The sequence below is a fragment of the Rosa chinensis genome, chromosome 5, assembly GCF_002994745.2.
Source record: "Rosa chinensis cultivar Old Blush chromosome 5, RchiOBHm-V2, whole genome shotgun sequence".
In the NCBI taxonomy this organism is placed as follows: domain Eukaryota; kingdom Viridiplantae; phylum Streptophyta; class Magnoliopsida; order Rosales; family Rosaceae; genus Rosa; species Rosa chinensis.
In genome coordinates this window covers 87,172,049-87,192,178 of record NC_037092.1, presented here as the reverse complement: position 1 = coordinate 87,192,178, position 20,130 = coordinate 87,172,049, and the positions used below count along the sequence as shown (strand labels likewise).

The following is a 20,130-nucleotide window of genomic DNA, read 5'->3' as shown; positions in this document are numbered from 1 at the left end:
GAATTCCCTTAGATTCTTTATGAGAATGGAAGTATTTCCTCAATCTCCTTTGCATAGGATGGTCTCAATCCTAAATAACAGGCTTTACAGAACGAAACATGGGCTTTATAATCAACCAATGAAGGTTTTGGTTAAGCCATAATGTCACAATAGACTTGAGAATTAGAGGGAGGAGTTTATTGCGTCAATGCCATGTATTTGCCGCAGGGGGTAGGAGGCGCCGGCCATGTATGGCCGGTCTTTGCACAATCATGGCGCCATGAGGCTCATGTGCAGCTCCTCGAACTAATTCTTGGTTCTTACTTTTCTTCGTTCTGAAAATGGATGTTCGTGTAAAGTCTTTAATGCACGGATCATCATGTCAAAGCCTATATGTGTCAGAATCCCATAAGTCGTCTCTGATGACATGGTTGGATTCAATAACTCAAATAGTGGTTGCATACAACCCACTAGAGCGACACATAAGTTTCTCTAATACTCATTTATGTCCGTAGTCATTAGAGGTGATGCAAAGGAACTCTGTCCATTCTCATAATGTGTTTCCATATGAAAACCATTGGCTCTTATATAATAAAGTTCAAATTAAGGTATAACCAAGATATTAAGTAAAAGAATTGACACTTTATTAATAGCCAATGATTACATCAAAGTTTCCAAAATCTAATCCAAAATAAAATCAAACTAAGACACATTGTAGTCACTCTATCCGTTTGGTAACTCCAAATCAAATATGACCAGGAAAGTAGAGAGAGATGTTGGTGGAGCGAGGCTCTCTTAAGTACCAATAATCTCAATGACTTTCCTAGACATCACATTTTATTGGGTCCGCCACATAAGAAAGAGTTAATACAATTGTCATTTATTGACTAAGGCAAATTGCCATTACAAAAGTTCTTGGAAAATAAAAAGGACTAATCTAATCAAAGTCTGCTGCATCCTTGTGCAATTCATCTTCAGCTTTGAAGTTCTCTATGGTGAGATTGACATCTCCACCATCTTCTTCTTCTTCTTCTGCAAGGTACACTTCTTGCTCTCTCAGGTCCCTGTATGCTCTGTATCTTTCAGCTAGTTCCTCGCTTGCCTTGCATTGCTTGAACCAATGCTCAATTGATCCACATCGATGACACTCATCATTGTGGTTGCCTCCCTTTAATTGAGGTGCACGTTGTGCACGTAGCGGACATTCCCTATGAGGGTTGGTGCCACGACCCATTGAGCCACCATTACGGCTAGGGATACCACGACCCCCTCTCCCACGTGTGGCATTACCACTACGTGTATCCACACCAAACTTGCGGTTTCCTTCCTGGTTAGGGCGGTTATATGGGCCCATACGTCCCTCATGTCCCCCATTCTTAGGGTACCGCTCCTTGCGCCCTCCTTTGGGTGCATTATAATTCGCCTCATGAACGCTCTTAGTTCCAATGGGCCTTGAATTATAATTCCTCACGAGTATGTTATCATGTTTCTCAGCTACAGCTATAACATTGATAAGCTGATGAAACCTCGTGATCCATCCAGCGTTGACTTCAGTACGGTATTGCTTTGATACCACAATGGCTGAAACAGGGAAGGTGGAGAGAGTTTTCTCAATTAGCTCTTGCTCTATGACAGGTTGTCCACAAAACTTCAACATGGACTGTATGCGAAGAGATTCTGAATTATATTCAGCTACAAACTTGAAATCAGCAAAGCGCAGGTTGTTCCATTGAACCTTCAAGTCAGGGAGGAGGGAATCTTGGACATTGCCAAAGCGCTCTTCTAGCTCTACCCATAGCTCTCTTGCATTCTTGATCGACATATACTTCAATCTGAGTGCCTTGTCCATATGGCGTCGCATCAAGATAACTGCTTGAGCATGCTTTGTAGGTGTTTGCACGAACACAAGATCCGGGTTAGGTGCCTGGATTATGGGTAATATTCCCTTTGAAGTGAGATGGTTCTCAACATCGGTTACCCAACTGTGGTAATCCGAGCCTGTTGAGTCAAGCATGGGAAAGTCAAATCTAGGTTCATTCGACATCCTGAAAATAAGAAGAGAAGATATATTAGTTTCGGAGTTAAACTTCCACGAAAACTAAAACAATAAGATTTCCGAGCTATGCTACTAAGAAATCAATTTCCAAGAATCTCTTTTGGATTAGACCAAATAATGATGTTTTAATATGGTCACAATTTGATGCTTACGGACGCTCTTAGTTCACACGAACAATCTTAGTTCGTTTAATTATGAACACTCTTAGTTCATACGAACACTCTTAGTTCGTTAAGCGTGAATCCCCACAATTTCGCTTTGTTAAATACTCAAAATCATTTGGCAACATATATTCCAATATTTGCAGAAAATAAAAGGAATTTAAATACAAGAAAGCAGCAACCTTAATTGTAAAAACTTACGTGATTGTTCTTGGCTTGAAGACACGCGCGTGTTGATGCAGGCGTGTAGCTAAATTAGGATTGCTGGAATCTGGTCGGAAATTGGCAGTTGGTGGGCTGCCCTTCTCCCTTCCCTTTTTTTTTTTTTTTTTTTTTTTCCGGGCCCAGCCCTTCTCTTTTTTGTTTTTTTTTTCTTTTCGGCCCAGGCCTACCTTTTTTTTCTTTCTTCTTTTCTTTTTCTTCTTTTCCTTCGCGTCTTCTTCTTCTTTCTTTCTGTTTTCTGGGCTGCGGAGGCTTCGAGCTGCAGATGGATGTGCACGGGCTCAGGCAGCAGCAGTGCAGGAAGGCAGGCTGCGGAGGCTTCGGCGCTGGTCGGGAGTAGTGCAGCAGTCGGCAGTAGCAACAGGTTCTGGTAGGTGTGTAGGCGGGCTGCAGGTGCGTGGGCTGCTGATGCGGTGGCTGCAGGCGGGCTGGTGCGGTGGCTGCAGGCGGGTGAGCAAAGGCAGCAGTGGGTGGCGGCGTCTGGGCGGGGGGGCGCTGGGGAGGAGGCTGGCCGGGCTGGGTTGCTGGGTTTGCAGGTACTGCTGGAGAGGTCCGGGCGGTGAGGTGAGGTGAGGTAAGGCTGAGGCTGAGGCCGGAATGGGTTTTTTTTTTTTTTTTTTTTTTTTTTTTTTTTTTTTTTTCTGAAGCTATGGTTAGAACTCGTGCTGATAACGTGTTGTAGGAGAATAGAATTGTATGTTTATTATTGATAATAGGAGCCTTTATATAGGGAGTTATAACATACACAAAAGGTAATAGAATCCGAATACATTGAATACCTAGAACCTTCTCCTATTATAACTCTAAACCCTAGTTTGTAGAGGCACACATTATGTCGATATCCTTCAACAGTTTTTTATTTTTATTTTTTCCTTTTTTTCTTTTTATGACAAGCACGTATGATGAGTAGATATGTGGAAATATATCAAACCTAATGTATGTATTCAAGTAATACGTACTCCCAATCTTTTGCACTGATACTACTTGACTTCACATCTTTTATTTATTTACATTGTATCTCAATTCGACGATTTAAAATGCTCGGACAATCGATCTTCTATCTCATCAATATATATTGATAAATGTTTGAGAAAGCTACTGAGTTATGACATCGACAATTTCTTATAATCGAGTCTCATCTGATGTAGAATATTTACCGTATTTGAATTTCATGGAGTACCAGTTTCTCACTGTGCTGGGTATGGCATCGCGTCACTGCTTACTCCAGTATTTAAACGGTGCCTGTCAAAATGGGAATCAACGCGTGGCAACAGAATGTAGGGTAGTAATCCGTATATTTACACTGTCATCAAGAGCCCTCATCACCAGCAAGGCACGTGTCAGCAATTGTGACACTGCAGGACACATGTCAATCAACCAACCCACTTCAAACTATATATAAGATGCAGTGGCTATGGCTATGGCTTTCATTCCCATCACATCAAAGCAAACAAGAAGAAAAACACACTCACAGAGGTTTAGCTATCACTCAGAAGTTCAGAACTTATAGATCCATCACTCGGAAGCAAACAATGGCATCCCACAAACAGAGCTACAGAGCTGGTGAAACCAAGGGCCAGACTGAGGTATACATCGATCTCTTTTCATCTAGAATTAATGCATTTAGCAGTTATGTAACTTGGCCAATGGTTCTAAATTTTTTCCGAAACCATTGAAGCTCTTTTTTTTTTCTTTTTTTTTTTTTTATAATTTTTGTCATTTGACCTTACTGATATTTGGACAATATCCAAAATATTTTTTGAACTAGTCTTTGCTTACCAATTTGGCCGATTGAAATATCGGAATTTACTAACTATACATGTGATGTTTATCCTGATTCCACTAGGAAAAGGCGAACCAGATGATGGAGTCACTAGGGGAGAAGGCTCAAGCAGCAAAGGACAAGACCTACCAGGCAGCTCAAACAGCCAAAGAGAAAACAAGAGGTGCAACCCAAGCAACTACCCACAAGGCCCAAGAGAAGACAGGAGTTACAAAAGACAAGGCATGGGAGAGCAAGGAGACAACAAAGGATAGGGCCTCCCAGGCGGCGCAAAGAGCTGGAGAGAAGGCAGGAGTTGCAAAAGACAAGGCATGGGAGAGCAAGGAGACAACTAAGGATAGAGCGTCGGAGGCTGCCCAGAGAGCCGGAGATTCGGCCGAGTCTGGCAAGGAGAGAAGTGAGGGTTTCCTCCAACAGACTGGAGAACAGATGAAGAACATGGCCCAGGGTGCTGTTGATACTGTGAAAGGCACCCTCGGCCTGGCCAAGGATGATGAGGAAGATGAACCTGTTTATCATAAGAGGGACAGGAACTAGTTTGAAGTACTTGTAATGGTCTTTGTTTTTTGTGTTTGCTTTTCAGCTGTTGTCTTTTGTTGTTGTTATTGCCGGGCATGTTTTACAAGCCCTGTGCTTCCATCTCTATGAGAATGGAGTGTTGCATTTGGTTTCGTAGAGGTGGAATTGTAATTGTCAGTCATATATGAAATGCAATCCACCCTTTTGTTTATGTTGAAGAAGCAAGTTTGATGTGGTAGTTGGTACAAATTTCATTCATCTCAAAATTGCATCACTCACTCATGTCATGAAGTATTCAATTCCGTCAAAATTGCTAAGACCGCCAAGTTCTGCACTAAATTCCTTTTCATCTTCATCTTCATAATCTAGCTCGATCAATCTCCATGGCATCCTCAGCTTTTCTTCATCTTTCGTCGTTGTCCTCGTAAATGTGTCATTCTTATCATCCAATTCATTAACCTGTGGAAAATGTTGCATGAACTACATAACCCTAGTTGATTCGAATGTTGCATTTTGTTTCTTTGTAGTGAGAATTGTAACAGGTAGTCGGTAGTCACTTAGTCATATGAAATTCAACCAAGCCATTTGTATTTATGTTCCAGGATCAACTGAAAAGATAAGCATGTAACAAAACTTCATTCATATAAATGCCAATGTCATTGGTAGTTTGGTACAACTTGCTGATAAGTTAATACAACAAAAATCATCTCAAAGGTTGGATCAATCGCTCAAGTCATCAAGTCCTTCAATTCCTTCAAAGTTGCTAACACCACCAAGTTCTGCATCCAAATCCTCACCATCTTCACTGTCTTGATCAGTCTCCATGGCGTCCTCAGATTCCTCTTCATCACTATCTTTGTCCTCGTAAATAACTGGACCTGTAGTGCCATTCTCATCATCCAAATCATCAACAACCTGCAGAAAAGAGTTGAGTTGCATGAACTATTTATCTCTGATCATTTCACTTGCCACAATGTTCACCACCACGAGCAATCTTACCCCTGTATACAGCAAGTCTAAAACACTTGATAGTTGAAGAGCTGACTGAAAAGTGGAAACTCTGGACTCAATGAGCTGCATATACAATGATACATTTTGTTAAAACAGACTATTTGTATTTCAATATGGTATGATACAACACAGTCCACTAATCACTTTGTAGCCTTCTCTTGCACGAATGAGAAATGCGAACCAAAAATCAACTTGTGATGGAAGATGGACATGCCACTCCATAAATTTTTACAGTGACTATCAATTGAGAAAGAAATAGTGAATTTGATTTGCTTTGGAAATTCCATTCAGAGGGCTTTCTATCAATCAGAAATTTTACGTTTAAGGGAGGGAGGATACAATCCATATTAACAGTTCCAGACCTGATATAAAGAGTTCAAGGCACTTAAAGAAGATTCTTGAGACACTATCCCACTTGCGTGTTGAAGAAGTAGACTTCTCAGCCATGGAAGTGCACATGCCAAAATTGCACCCCTGGAGTTAAAAATACATCACACAAATTCATTAGGTAGAGAAACGTAGAAAATTTGAGTATGGAACCAACCAAACAAGGCATACTGATTCCTGTTCATTAACACAAAAAGGGATAGACAAGAGAATACACTAAAACTTCCTAATTTTATTTCAAACACAAATCTGCAGCATAATTCAGCATCCAACCACCCGAAAAAAGAGAAACTATTACACAATGTACATACTTCTGGATTGAAATATAAACACTAGTAAGCTCCATTTAATAATTTAAGGAAAGATCTTCTTATCATCCAGATTATACAGCACAGTGCTAGAGTATCTTACCTTGACTCAATAAGAGATATGAGAGATTGTAAGAGCTTCAAAACACCAGCTGGATTCAATTGAGAGACAGACTTTGCAATGACCTAAAACAGCAGATATAACAAGCAAATTAGCACTTATCTTATAACATCAATACACAATAACTAAAATGTAATATGGGAGCCACCACCTTCTCATCTTGGGTGTATAAGCACTCGAATAGAAGGGCACGGTCATCAGCGTGTAGTGCTTGCTTAAGCAAAATATGAACAGAGTCTGCACTCGGAGGCTTTGCATGGAGAGAAGAGCCTTCTTTATTTTGGCTCTCCACTCTATCATCAGGTACTATATTCAAACTAGCAAGTTTTTCTCCCATGGTTGGTTCGTTCAAATCCTGATCAACAAGGACTCCATCTGCAGTCTCTCCATGACCTACATGAATCATAACATGCATATTCAACAAACTAGATGTTCAAGAGTCGTATGTTATACCCAAACCAGTTTTTCTAATCTTAGATTAGATTAACAGAGTTAAAACAAATATCAAAACACCTAATCAATAATCATATTACAATACTTAATAACAACAACTATGCTTCAAAACCTCAATTGGTACTCCAAGTTGTAAAAGGAACCTTACCAATTTCAACCTTGTCTTTAATAGCCGGAGTATCCAGCTCCAGTGCTGCACGCTTCTTACTTGACTTTTTAGTCTTCATCTTCTGATTCTACTTCACAAACGAAAAACTGATCAATGACAAGGCATATAAAGTTTCTATTGGAAATGCCAGAACAGGCAATTCAAAATGGGGTTATAATAGATGACCATTACATAATCAATAGACTACAACAAATAAAAATCTGTACTTTGATTTCATCATATTCATCTAGGGGTGGACTCGGTGCCATCGGAAACCAACTATCCGTGTTAACTTTTCACAATTGACCAAAGAAAAATAAAAAAGAACAAAACTGAATTACAATTTCGATACTTCACAAAGTCTTCAATTAAGCTACGTTCACCAAACACAATAAGTAAAATCACTAAGTAGCACCGATACGGGTTTGAGTATCCGGATATGATACATGATACGTAAATACGGCAAACTTCAAACTTCAAATATAATAGGATACGGGTACGAGAAGGATACGTCAATTAAATATATTTTTTAATATATCTATATATATATATATAGAAGAAGAAAAAAGTGCTCAAGTCAATAACTCATTCCATGTTTCTAGATGACTATCTACACTCATAACAGAAAGATAACAATCATATAACAAACCATTAACTCATATCACAAAGACACAAACCATCTGCCGCACAGTCCACATCATAAAACCATCATTCCATCAGACGCACAACGACACAAACCATCAGACTATCAGAGTGAATCAAACCCACAAACCATCACAACTTCACAAGCCATCAGAGTGATCAGACGCACAAACCATCACAAACCATCACAAGCCATCTCGAATGAATTCAATCAAGAAGAAGAGAAGACACCCGAAGCGAAAGAAGAACCTCCAGCTGGTTTCCTTTTGGAAGAAGTCTGTAGGAGACGTTTTGATTGCTTTGGCTTTGATTGCGTCTCGAAGAGCAGAAGAGAAGAAGAAGTGCGGCTGTTTTGTCTCAATTAGGTCGCGTTCTGCTTTGTTTTTATTTTTTTTCCTTTTTAAGGGGAAAATGTCCGATCTACCCCACGTATCCTATTTATTTACTGATTTACGTAAATTTGGATCCGTTAGATACACGTATCCGGGCCGTATTGCACCCGTATCCCGTATCGGTACGGGATACGGAGGCAAAATGCCGTATCCGTGCATCCTAAGCTAAAATGTCATGAATAAAAATGTCAGCAAATAGCAAACACATTATAAGTAAAATGTCTACATGAATAAAAATGACATCAAATTCATGCATTGCAGTGAAGTCTGCCATTGGGATACAGCAGTGAAGCCTCATTAGTCCAGCTGGTCCTACACCGAAAATGAATAATGAACGGCCGCCTAAGTCATGCAGATTCTAGAAACAGCAGTGAAGGCTCACTAGTCCATCAATGAATAAGAAAGTGCCTATGTTCGTATTGTTGCAATTGTGATACAAACTGAATGATACAGCAGCCAATAGGTAGAAGCAGTACATTCAAGGCAGATTCTACTATATATATATATATATATATATATATATAAATTGGAAAAACAAGGATGGCTACTTTGATGATCAAGGAAAAGGAAAATAATATTAAACACAGCTGAACTGCAGCATCAAAGTAACGACAATTAATTGTCAAAAAGCCAAAATGGGGAAAGTCTGAAAGTAAAATATGAGTAATGAGCGAGCAACTCAGTAGGCAGTAAGCAACTCGTTTACATTAAGGCACTTTGCCACACAATAGTAACCAAAAATCACCTTCCTTAGCTTAGAGAGATTTCATAAACAAAACCATCGGATGGAAACTCAATTCTAACTTTGATCATCCACAGCGGTAATTCATATCCAATAACAAAAATCCCAAAATCAATTCCAGAGAGTTAGAAGCTGCAAACCTATACAAAGCCAAAAGAATCAGATAACAACATCCTCTATTTTGGCTTTGCTTGATATCTCTGAACAATGTAAAATGGATACTCATGACAACTCCAGGTTCCTCTCTAACGGCATTAGTATTAGAAACCGGAAACCTATGAAAACTAGAGAGACAGAGAAAGCAAAATTACAGTGTACTAGAGAGGTAGAAGAAATCGAGGCAGAAGAGAGTTTTAAGGTTACAAATTAGGATCTGGTGTGTGCTAGCCTACCTTAGGTGAATTGATAGTCCAACACAGCAAGATTTCTATGGAAAATTGAACCCAACATGAAAAATGCAACCAAATAATCATGTAGAAAAACAACAACAACAATCCTAATGAACACACAACAGTTCTTTTTATTGAAAAAAGATTGGATTTTTATATTTCTAGTGTCGAATTGAAAAAAGGGTACCCAACAAAACGCATTGAAATCTCAATTTAAGAAACTTCTCACTGCAAAAAGAGCTTTATGTTAAGAGTTTCATGGCAATCAACCCATGAAGACTTGTGTGGTAATAATCAGAACAGTTTTATGAAATTACCTTTACAACTTTGGAGTGAAGCTTTGGCGGCAAAAGCTTGATGAAGAGAGTGGAGAGATTGAGAGGCGCGACGGCTGTGAGGAGTGAAAGAGTTGAAGAAAACTACGAAGAAGAAGACGGGGCGGGGGTTTTGTTCCTCGTTGTTGGGGTTTTAGTGTTTGGGCCGGTTGTTGGGCTTTAGTTTCTGCAGCCTGTTAAATGAGGCCCATATATTTTGCATGAGGCAACGAAGGCTCGTCGGGTTCTATTAAAGATGTTTTTGCCGAACGAAAATTCAACAGTTTTTCGTGAGAAGTTTTTACTAGTGAAATTTTGTCGGGTTTTCTTGAAGAAGATTTTGCAGATGAACTTTTGTCAGCTTTCTTTGAAAGTTTGAAGACGCTTTATTTCGTCGACAAAAGCATGTCATTTGAATTTTGTCCGGAAAGTTTTTGATAGCGAATATTTGTCGGTTTCTCTTAAAGAGACTTTTTTTTATGAGTATTTCATCTGAAAATGTGTGAAACTACCATATCCTTATATTTCCATTGTGGTTTGTAGCTCTCGTTTTTATTCTTTTGACAATGAAGTAACTAAAGTCTGAAATTAAATTTATAAAATACACTTACATTACTATATCTAATCAGAATAAGGTTAGAAGCGCAGCACATCCAAAAATATTCTTGGAGATTAGTGCGGCGGCCTCAGCAGCGAGATAAAACAGAGAAATTTTGTGAATAGTTAGACCTGAGAACCCAAACCCTCCTCCAAAATATAGCCCTACAAAGTAGAGAACTAATTAAAAAACCAAGAACAACAAAGGGCGAGTTTGGCCCCGAGGTGATTAATTTAAAATCGGCTTTAGCTGTGCTGTGAGAATAATCAGCTGTGAAATTAAGTAGTTGGGTGTTTGGTAAACTGTGCTTTTAAAAGTGTTGTGAGTACAAAAGCAGTGTTTAAGTGTTTGGTAAACTTTAGTATAAAAGTGCTGTGAGTTTAGAAAATGACAAAAAATGATATGATGTTAAAATGATGTTACTTATATATATTTTTAGAAATAATAACATTTATTATCTTTATAAGTTATACTCTACTCATTCATATATCGTGACTTTCTGAAGTTCTGGGAAATTTTAGGAGAATTTTATGGATACCCGGACTATTTATCGTGACTTTCCGAAGTTCTGGGGTTTTGAAAATTTATTTAAGGAAATAGAAATCAAGTGGCGCGATCTGAGCCGTCAATTTCCTCCACCATCCAATCTGGTCCGTTGATTTGGCTTTAAAAGGAAAGGAAATGGACCAGATTGGCCTAGGGAGCTTGGAGTCAGAAGGCCACCGACCCGGAAGAGAAGCCTGACCGGAACTTTCACATCCGGCCACCCCACGACGGCGCACGGGCACCATCCTCTTCGTCTCATCGTACCCGTCATGTATGTGGCAGTTGATTGTCCATGCACCGAACGACGAAGAAGAATCGACGGTGAGAAGGTCCGACTGCTCCGGCGAGTTTCACCGAATTTCGGCAACTCTGGCCATCGATTGGCTTGCATGTGGTATGAAACCTCATCTTCTCGTCATGGTCTACATGCCTGTGTGATTATTTTCTGAATTCGATTAGGTTCTGATGATTTTCGTTTTTGGGAATTCTCAGCTTTGTCGCGGTTCCTCGACGCCGGCGACTTTTTCAGCTCTTCTCGACTTACTCCTGGCTTCGTTGCAACGATTGGAGTTGGAAGTCATGAACTTGCTGGGTTGTAGGCATCAAATCCTTAGTCCATCTTCAAACCAGTTTTGGCAGTGTTGGGATATAGATGAGGGCAATATAGGTACACATCTCAGCTTCTGAAATCTCTTAATCTAGAAGCATCACTTTTGCAACTTGTGGATTATAGCATTGGGAAGTGGGAGATTGGATTATAATCACCAACCTCTTGTTTTACCAAACACCCTTCCAACTTAAATTATGGAATAAGCAGCTTAAGCTGCTCTAACCTCGGGGCCAAACTGGGCCAAAGTAGGATAAATACACTTTAGCATATACACGCAAATGCAGCACCAGTGCTAGAGCTCAAAGCTATGAAAGTACCATCAAATATATGTATAAACCAACTTAGTAGTAGTTTTCGACCAGGAAAAGAAAAAGAAAACATAGTAGCAGTTGAGTACGTTTAATTCCAAAGTATGCTCATAGCTAGCTATATGGGTAATTCTTCAACCACAGGTAGTTTACGAAGTGGTGTTGGCCACCATGGGAGCACCAATCGAAAGAGATGATCGTCTTCAACATGCTTGGTGATAGCTACTTTTGACCACTTTCTTGTACAAATGTTGTACATGAAATAGTTTAGGAAACTGCCATCATACACTTCTACATAAAAGATATCCTCATCATTCGGGTCCAAGGCTAGAACAACAACATTACTTTCAGAAACTTCACAGGTGGTTACTGGAAAAACACTCACATTTTTCAAATAGAACTCGTCAGCTGATCCAAGATCATCATCACATGTTAACTCCCAAACCGTCAAATCAGCGTCCCGGTAATTGTAGCCCCACATTTGCAGACGCCCTCGGCGCATACATATCCATGGCATGTCGAAACCAAAACCACAATAAACTGCATCAAAGAGACGAAATTGGTAATGATCATCGTCAACAGTCTCATCACCATTAGGGCTAGCACTGCTATTGCCGATCACAAAAGGATCCAACCCAATAAGCCCGATCTGGCCAACCGACTCATATTGCCAATATGTCCAATACAACATTCCATTGTAAGCAACGCTAGTAGCAGGTTCAAACCTAATGCTTCGTGGGGACGATACAATTGACTCTCTCCATTCACCAGTCTCGAAAGAGAATACCTCAACAATGAATTTGGAAAAATGAGTGAAATAGTTATCTTCAGATAAATCGTGGGGAAGAATTCTCACAACCTTGCACCTGTAGTCCTTTTTAATATTAACAGTACTATTGGTACCACTAGTACTATTTTCCTCATAGTAGCGATCACAGATGAATCCAACTGGTACATTCGTGCAACGTCGAGTGGTGGGAGGAAGAGCAATCCATTGCCTTGTGCATGGATTGCAAATGTAGAAATCAAGTTGGTCTTGGTCATGTCGAGTTTGGCAGCACAAAACTAAATCATTACATGTTCCTACCACATATGGCTTTTCTTTCAGACCGTGGAAACCCATGAGACTTTCGAACAGGGGAGCTAGCAGATTGGATGACGACTTTGTTGTTCCAGGAGTGGGGAATTCCTCCCCTCTTCTGTCTATCAGAGAATGTGCTATTGGGGTTTGCTTATGAAATCTTTGAAGATGTAGAAAGCGGCCAATCAGATATGGATCTGAGATGAGATTGAGCCAATGCTTGGAAACACATTTGCATTGGAAAACGAATTCCTTGCTAGGAAGCCGACATAGGATTTCAACCAACAGAAAGTCAGGGAGATCATCGATGTTAACAACATTTGTGGATTTTGATCTTGTTGAGTGAATAGGAGTACTATCGGAGGGTGGTACTTCAGATGATCTCTTTTCCCATCCACTCAAAACACCTAATCAATAATCATGTTAAACAACATATATGCTTCAAAACCTCAATTGGCATTCCTAGTTGCATCGGGTAAAAGAAACCTTACCAATGTCAACATTGTCTTTAATAGCCGGACTATCTAGCTCCCGTGCTGCGCCCTTCTTACTTGACTTTTTAGTCTTCATCTTCTGATTCACAATCACAAACGAAAAACCGATCAATGACCAGGTATATTTAGTTTCTATTGGAACCGCTAGAAACAGGCAATTCAAAAGCGGCTTGCACAGTAGATGATTATCACATAATCAACAGACGAGAAAAGATAAAAATATGAACATTGATTTCATCATATTCATCAATACAAAACAAAATTGACAATCCTATACAGTAAGATTCTAAAGAAAATACTACTCCTTTACTGACCGAAAACTTGACGAAAATTGAACCCAACATGAAAAATGCAACCAAATGATCATGTAGAAACAACAGCAATAATCGTAATGGATACACAACAGTTCTTTTTATTGGCAAAGATCGGACTTTTTTGTTTTTTTTTTTTTTAATATTTTCAATGTCAAATTGAAAAAGGTACCCAACAAAACACATTGAAATCTCAATATAAGACAGCTCTCCCTTCAGGGGAAGCTTCTATTTAGAGTTTCATGGCAACCCATATCTCTAAGGAGCGTAAAGACTTGTGTGGTAACAATCAGAACAGTTTAAAGAGAGTTCATTCACAGAGAGATTTGGAAGGGAAATTAGCTTTACAACCTTGGAGTGAAGCTTTGGCGGCAAAGCTTGATGAGAAAGGAGAGATTGAGAGGAGTGAAGAGCTGCGGAAAACTATGAAAAAGAAGATTTTGGGCTTGGCATTTGGGCTTGCGGTTGGGCTTCAGTTTCTATAGCCTGTTAAGTGAGGCCCATTTACTTTTGCACGAGCCAACGGAATTTCGTTGGTTTTTCATGAGAGCTTTTGCTAACGAAATCTCGTTGGGTTCTCTTTCAAGAAGATTTTGTCGACGAAATTTTATTAGTTTTCCTTGAAGAGGCTCTTGCCAAGTGCCGACGAACATTTCGTCGATAAAAACATGTCTCTTTATTTTTTTCTGGGAGGTTTTTGTGGTGAATTTTTTTTCAGTCTCTCTTAAAGAGGTTTTTTCATAACGAGCACTTTGTGAATCTAGTCTAAAAAATTGTCTCTTTATTTTTCATAGAAAATTTTCGCTTACGAACTCTTCTTAGTTCTCCTCTGAAGAGTGATTTGGCTGAAGACTAAATCAGCAGCCAGAATGTGTTTCTTTATTTTTTTTTTTAAGAGAGTGAATCATTGATGTTTTTCGAAATACCTTTTGTCGGTGAGTATTCATTGAAAACGGTTTTTGTGCATTTTTATTCTATCAACTCCACATGAAATAAAAAAAAAATTGAGAAACACATTCATCCTTTTAGAACAAAATATAACTATAATTAGAAAGATGATATTTAATTATTTATTTTTATTAAAATAGAGAAGCAACACATCTGAGGTCACCCATCCTAATACTACAGTACACCTATGTGAGCTTCACTTCTGAGTTCTGATGGGATTAGAAAGATTTTGATCATAACTCAAAATTGTGTCATTCAAGACATAGGGATAAAAATAGAAAATGCAAGCTCACCTTATCCTTATATTTGCGTTGTGGTTTGTAGCTGTCCTTTCGATTCTTTTGCGGGATATAAGTTTTGGAATTTTGGATGGCACCAATCTTTTCACATCATATCATGACTCGGATACGTAATATTATAATTCAATTGTCCAGAATAGAAAAACAAAAAGAATACTATAATTGACATGCGACTCTATCAGTGTTCACCAACTGTCCCCGTTAGAGCTTTAGCCTCCAATCCTGGAATCTCAGTCGATAAGAAATCAGGGCACTCCTTTCTATGCTCTTCAAGCCTCACTTTCCCGTCATCAATAGGTCAACCTCAACAAACAGAACCACTTAAAACAGATCCATCAATCCCAGAAACCAGTTTTCACAGATTCTGGGAGCCCAAAATGAGCCCATCAAAGACCACTAGGAAGTTGGAGGTGGCTTCACCAGTCCCAGCTGACATAGACATTGCCAATTCAGTTGAGCCTGTTCACATCTCTGAGATTGCCAAAGACCTTAATCTCAGTCCTGACCACTATGATCTCTATGGAAAATACAAGGCCAAGGTCATTGCTTTTGTTTCCTCCATTGGTTTTATCTTTGCTTGAGGAAAGTTTGGTTTTTCTTTATCTGGGTTTTGAGGGTGAAGTGTTCTGGGGATTTGATAATGGTTTGTGTTTATGTTTTTGATGATAAAGTTTGAATCTTTAAACTGGGTTTTGAGTTTAAAGTTGTGGGTATTTGGGTTTGTGTAGGTTTTGCTATCTGTGATTGATGAACTGAAAGGATCTAGTGATGGGTATTATGTTGTTGTGGGAGGGATTACTCCTACACCTCTTGGAGAAGGCAAGTCTACCACCACTGTTGGACTGTGTCAAGCTTTGGGTGCTTTTCAAGATAAGAAGGTAAGGTTTTTATCTTAAAAGTTGTTTTCTTGTGGTATTTACAGTTTTGGGATATGTTGGTACGCATAATGAGTCTTCTTTGGTTGTTGGCATTGAAATTTTTATAAGAATAATAAACAAATTTGGAGTTTATACATGTTTGTTAAAAAAATCTCTTGAACTGTGGTGTAGATAAGAATGTACCAAGTTAAGTTTGAAATTGTTCTACTTGGTTTGAAGTTGAAGAGAGAGTTAGTTGATTATACCTCATATTGCTTTAGCTTGTGTTGCCAATAAATTGAGACGTTAAATGCTTCTGTTGAGTTTGGAATGTTTAATTGGTGAGCATACCCCGCCCGGGCCATATGTGGAGAAGTATGCCACCTAAAAGTAATCATAGAGAAATGCCAGTTAATATGGAAACACATGAACCCCGTAGATCTTAAGCTTCAACTGCAAGGTGCCTATACAAAGGAGTGCAGTTTCAGGGGAGTTGGAGACTCATATGCCATTGTCATTTGTGCTGATGATGTGTTACATGCGCATAACTGGAATGTGTTAATTTTTGTGTACCCCTTGCAGTTAAAGTTCCTTCATTGTAACACTTTGATAGGTATTTTAACTGATCAAGAAATTAACAATTTGTTTCTGAGGCCTGACCTGGCTTACCCTTTGTCTGCTGGATTTTTTTCAACTTCCTCTGATACTTATCTTCTTTACCATGCACTAGGAAGAAAGGATATGTTATGAGGGCAAAAAAGATCCTCTATATTAGTTGGAACTGGATAAGATACAAGATAAACTCATTACCTCAGCTTCGGCATATAAAAAGTGAAATCATATGACTTCCATGCATCTCTTTCTTGTTAACTTTTCTTTTGAAGCAATAGGAGTTTGTATGTGAGATTTAGGAAACAAAGGTCTGTAGCAGTTGTTTTCCTTACCACACTTATTCTCATAATTTCATAGATGTGTAACCTCGCAATTAACAGCCTTATGCTAGTAGTTGTTAGTATGGTCCTGATCACAATTTCTCCTTTTTCATGATACTAGGTTGTCACTTGCCTTCGTCAACCATCACAAGGACCAACTTTTGGAATTAAAGGTGGTGCAGCAGGTGGTGGTTACAGTCAAGTGATCCCAATGGATGAGTTTAATCTGCACTTAACAGGAGATATTCACGCAATAACAGCTGCAAACAATCTTCTAGCTGCTGCCATTGATACTCGAATGTTCCATGAAGCAACCCAATCAGATAAGGCTCTAATGAACCGATTATGCCCACCAAACAAAGAAGGAAAAAAGAGCTTTAATGATATCATGTTTAGACGTCTAAAGAAGCTGGGTATCTCCAAGACACAGCCTGAGGACCTTACACCAGAAGAAGTTAAGAAATTTGCTAGGCTTGATATTGATCCAGATTCTATCACCTGGAGAAGAGTAATGGATATAAATGACCGGCTGTTGAGAAAAATAACAGTTGGCCAGGGCCCTGAAGAGAAAGGGATGGTGAGAGAAACAGGATTTGATATTTCAGTTGCCAGTGAGATAATGGCAGTTTTGGCCCTTACGACATCTCTAGCAGATATGAGGGAGAGGCTTGGCAAAATGGTAATCGGAAACAGCAGGGCTGGTGACCCAGTTACTGCCGACGATCTTGGTGTCGGAGGTGCATTAACGGTTCTAATGAAGGATGCTATTAACCCTACATTAATGCAGACTCTTGAGGGGACCCCAGTTCTTGTTCATGCTGGTCCTTTTGCAAATATTGCCCATGGAAATTCCTCCATTGTGGCTGATAAGATTGCGCTAAAGCTGGTGGGACCAGGTGGGTTTGTAGTCACAGAAGCTGGTTTTGGTGCTGATATTGGCACTGAGAAATTTATGAATATAAAATGCCGGTATAGTGGTTTAACACCGCAGTGCGCAATTATAGTTGCCACCATAAGGGCCTTGAAAATGCATGGTGGTGGCCCGGATGTTGTTGCTGGGAAGCCTCTTAATAGTGCCTACATAACTGAGAATGTGGCTCTGGTTGAGGCTGGCTGTGTGAATTTGGCCAGGCATATTACAAATACAAAAGCCTATGGTGTGAATGTTGTTGTTGCTGTGAACAAATTCTCAACTGACTCTGATGCAGAATTGAATGCAGTTCGAAATGCAGCACTGGCTGCTGGGGCGTATGATGCTGTGATATGTACTCACCATGCCCATGGTGGAAAAGGAGCGGTTAGTCACTTTAACTTGAATTTGGTTGACTGATGAATTCTGGACGTTTCTTATGCTTGAAGCAAATTATATTTTTTTTGAAATTGTGCAAAAATATATGATGCATTTTGGGAGCTCTAGAATTACCTTATAGCCCAAAGGAGTAGCTTATTGTTCTTTATTGCGACATTCTACAGATGTTACCAGTTTTACACCCACAATAATCACCAATTTCTTATCTCATCCAGCCTTGTCTAGGCTGTCACTTTTCTATTTTACTGGCTGTTGGAGCTTAATAGTACTCTTGCCAAGTTATACTATATCTCCTGAAATTCATTTTATTCTCTGAATTTTGGGTGGACTCTATCAACCTAAGTTTGTTTTGCTTTGTCTCTTGTTCTTTTGAATATGTTACATTTCTAACAGAATTGATATCATCTGCCAGTTTAGTTATATCTTATTTAACAAACAGATTAGTGTCAAGCAAGTTAGATATCTAGTGATGTCCATTGCATCAGTTATAGCAAGGAGCTGGCAATCCTCCTGACAGTATAAAAATTGGTTTAGCTTCTTCAAGATAACGTGTAGCTGGCTCCATTTATTTCTCTAAATTGCTATAAATGGTTTTCATAATTAATGGAGTTTATTGTAATCTTCAGGTAGACCTAGGGATTGCGGTTCAGAAAGCCTGTGAGAATGTTACACAACCATTAAAGTTTTTATATCCTTTGGACTTCAGTATTAAAGAAAAGATAGAGGCAATAGCCAGGTCATATGGTGCAAGTGGTGTTGAATACTCGGAGCAGGTAAGATCGTGTGTTATTGTTTTAACATTCAAGTTGGACTTCTTCAACTCTTTCCCTCTCTATCTTCCCCCCTCATTCTCATGATTTTGACATTCTTGAAGTTCAATATCTGCAGTTAATATCATCCCAATTTATTAGATAGACAATTTATTTAATACAAATCAATATAGCTATATTTCTCGTGTTTCTCATAAACATAGAAAAGTGAACGTTTATTGTTGAAACAGAACATCAAACTTGATTCCTCTACAGCATTAGAAGTATATACAAAATTTCTCTCTCTTTACATTTTTATCTTTTCTTTACACCAGTTCGTGTAAATTTTGTACTGGCACAGAAATTAGATGAAATGCTTATTGATATGAGATCTTCTCCATTTGTATGAATAGGCTGAAAAGCAGATTGCAATGTACAGCAGGCAAGGGTTTTCTGGTCTGCCAATATGCATGGCAAAGACCCAGTATTCATTTTCTGATAAAGCTACTGCGAAAGGAGCACCATCCAATTTTGTCTTACCGATAAGGGATGTGAGGGCAAGCATTGGAGCTGGATTTATATATCCTTTGGTAGGAACCATGAGCACAATGCCAGGACTTCCAACTAGGCCTTGCTTTTACGATATTGATCTTGACACCACCACTGGAAGGGTTATTGGTCTTTCTTGAAGGTTTCTGCATTTAGTTCTCGGCATGCTCACTGAATTGGCCTTTTCTGAAAATTGCCAATGCAGTTCCTCAATCTTCTGTTATTGTGCTCTTTGCTTCATTAATTATATCAGTTTTCTGTATTCTATATAATAATCTCAGAAATAAAAACAAGAAATCTCTGAGGTTAATTGATAATTAGCTTCTTGTGTTTCTGATGAAAGGAGGTGTCAAGTAAAATTTGGTGATTTCATTAAGATGGAGACAATTGGACCCTGTCATCAAATTTATGCATGCATTCATACCAGAATAGAGGTACGAGATGTTTATGATGAAAAGTCATTAGAATCTTATTTTCCCACCATCTTAGATGATTATTTAGACCATATTAATGAAAGTGATACTCGGTTAAGACCAAAGTAATAAGAAATACGAGAAATATTATTAATAAGTGAGAGTTCCATTTTTGTAAAGAAAATTTTCTGCATGTTGTAGTAAATGTATAAATGTCTACATCATGGAGTATGTTTGGTAAGCACTTGTTGTAGTAAATGTATAAATGTCTACATCATGGAGTATGTTTGGCAAGCACTTGAGAAGTGGAGAAGTTTGGTAACAAATATGTTATTGTTTGTAGGGTAATTCACACTACTTTGTATCCCTATATAAACCCTCCATTGTGAGAAGAATAAACACACATTACTCTCCATTCTCAGAATCAAATCTCTCTCCCTCTCAAGTTAATTTATGTTCATTCCAAAGTTATTTTATGTTTGTCCTTAAACACGTTATC

The 20,130-nt window shown here is 38.9% G+C and overlaps 3 protein-coding genes across 3 annotated transcripts; 2 read left to right on the top strand and 1 right to left on the bottom strand.

Annotated features, from left to right (window-relative positions):
* The first annotated feature begins 3,853 nt into the window (after positions 1–3,853).
* On the top strand, positions 3,854–4,932 carry LOC112167411 (late embryogenesis abundant protein 2). Its single transcript, XM_024304427.2, has 2 exons — positions 3,854–4,004; positions 4,265–4,932. The coding sequence occupies exons 1-2, from the start codon at positions 3,951–3,953 to the stop codon at positions 4,736–4,738; spliced, it is 528 nt and encodes a 175-aa protein (XP_024160195.1). The 5' UTR covers positions 3,854–3,950; the 3' UTR covers positions 4,739–4,932.
* Positions 4,933–5,337: 405 nt separating this feature from the next.
* LOC112167410 (WD repeat-containing protein 43) lies at positions 5,338–9,726 on the bottom strand. The gene is made up of 7 exons (XM_040519494.1): positions 9,640–9,726; positions 7,149–7,236; positions 6,699–6,940; positions 6,530–6,612; positions 6,094–6,205; positions 5,720–5,794; positions 5,338–5,635 (listed from the first exon to the last, which is right to left on the bottom strand). The coding sequence occupies exons 2-7, from the start codon at positions 7,225–7,227 to the stop codon at positions 5,441–5,443; spliced, it is 786 nt and encodes a 261-aa protein (XP_040375428.1). The 5' UTR covers positions 7,228–7,236; positions 9,640–9,726; the 3' UTR covers positions 5,338–5,440.
* Positions 9,727–14,940: 5,214 nt separating this feature from the next.
* Positions 14,941–19,623, top strand: LOC112165065 (formate--tetrahydrofolate ligase). Its single transcript, XM_024301464.2, has 5 exons — positions 14,941–15,361; positions 15,551–15,700; positions 16,733–17,908; positions 18,547–18,693; positions 19,083–19,623. Exons 1-5 carry the CDS (start codon positions 14,990–14,992, stop codon positions 19,356–19,358), a joined length of 2,121 nt encoding a protein of 706 aa, XP_024157232.1. The 5' UTR covers positions 14,941–14,989; the 3' UTR covers positions 19,359–19,623.
* The last annotated feature ends 507 nt before the right edge of the window (positions 19,624–20,130 follow it).

What these genes read in the sequence shown, in the direction of transcription:
- LOC112167411 (XM_024304427.2), top strand. Translation starts at nt 3,951, where the DNA reads ATGGCATCCCACAAACAGAGCTACAGAGCTGGTGAAACCAAGGGCCAG. An exon ending in AAACCAAGGGCCAGACTGAG is followed by an intron (nt 4,005 to 4,264) that starts GTATACATCGAT and finishes TGATTCCACTAG; the next exon opens with GAAAAGGCGAACCAGATGAT.
- LOC112167410 (XM_040519494.1), bottom strand. Translation starts at nt 7,227, where the DNA reads ATGAAGACTAAAAAGTCAAGTAAGAAGCGTGCAGCACTGGAGCTGGAT. An exon ending in TATACACCCAAGATGAGAAG is followed by an intron (nt 6,613 to 6,698) that starts GTGGTGGCTCCC and finishes CTGCTGTTTTAG; the next exon opens with GTCATTGCAAAGTCTGTCTC. An exon ending in CCTTGAACTCTTTATATCAG is followed by an intron (nt 5,795 to 6,093) that starts GTCTGGAACTGT and finishes TTGTATATGCAG; the next exon opens with CTCATTGAGTCCAGAGTTTC.
- LOC112165065 (XM_024301464.2), top strand. Translation starts at nt 14,990, where the DNA reads ATGCGACTCTATCAGTGTTCACCAACTGTCCCCGTTAGAGCTTTAGCC. An exon ending in ATGGAAAATACAAGGCCAAG is followed by an intron (nt 15,362 to 15,550) that starts GTCATTGCTTTT and finishes GGGTTTGTGTAG; the next exon opens with GTTTTGCTATCTGTGATTGA. An exon ending in GTGTTGAATACTCGGAGCAG is followed by an intron (nt 18,694 to 19,082) that starts GTAAGATCGTGT and finishes TTGTATGAATAG; the next exon opens with GCTGAAAAGCAGATTGCAAT.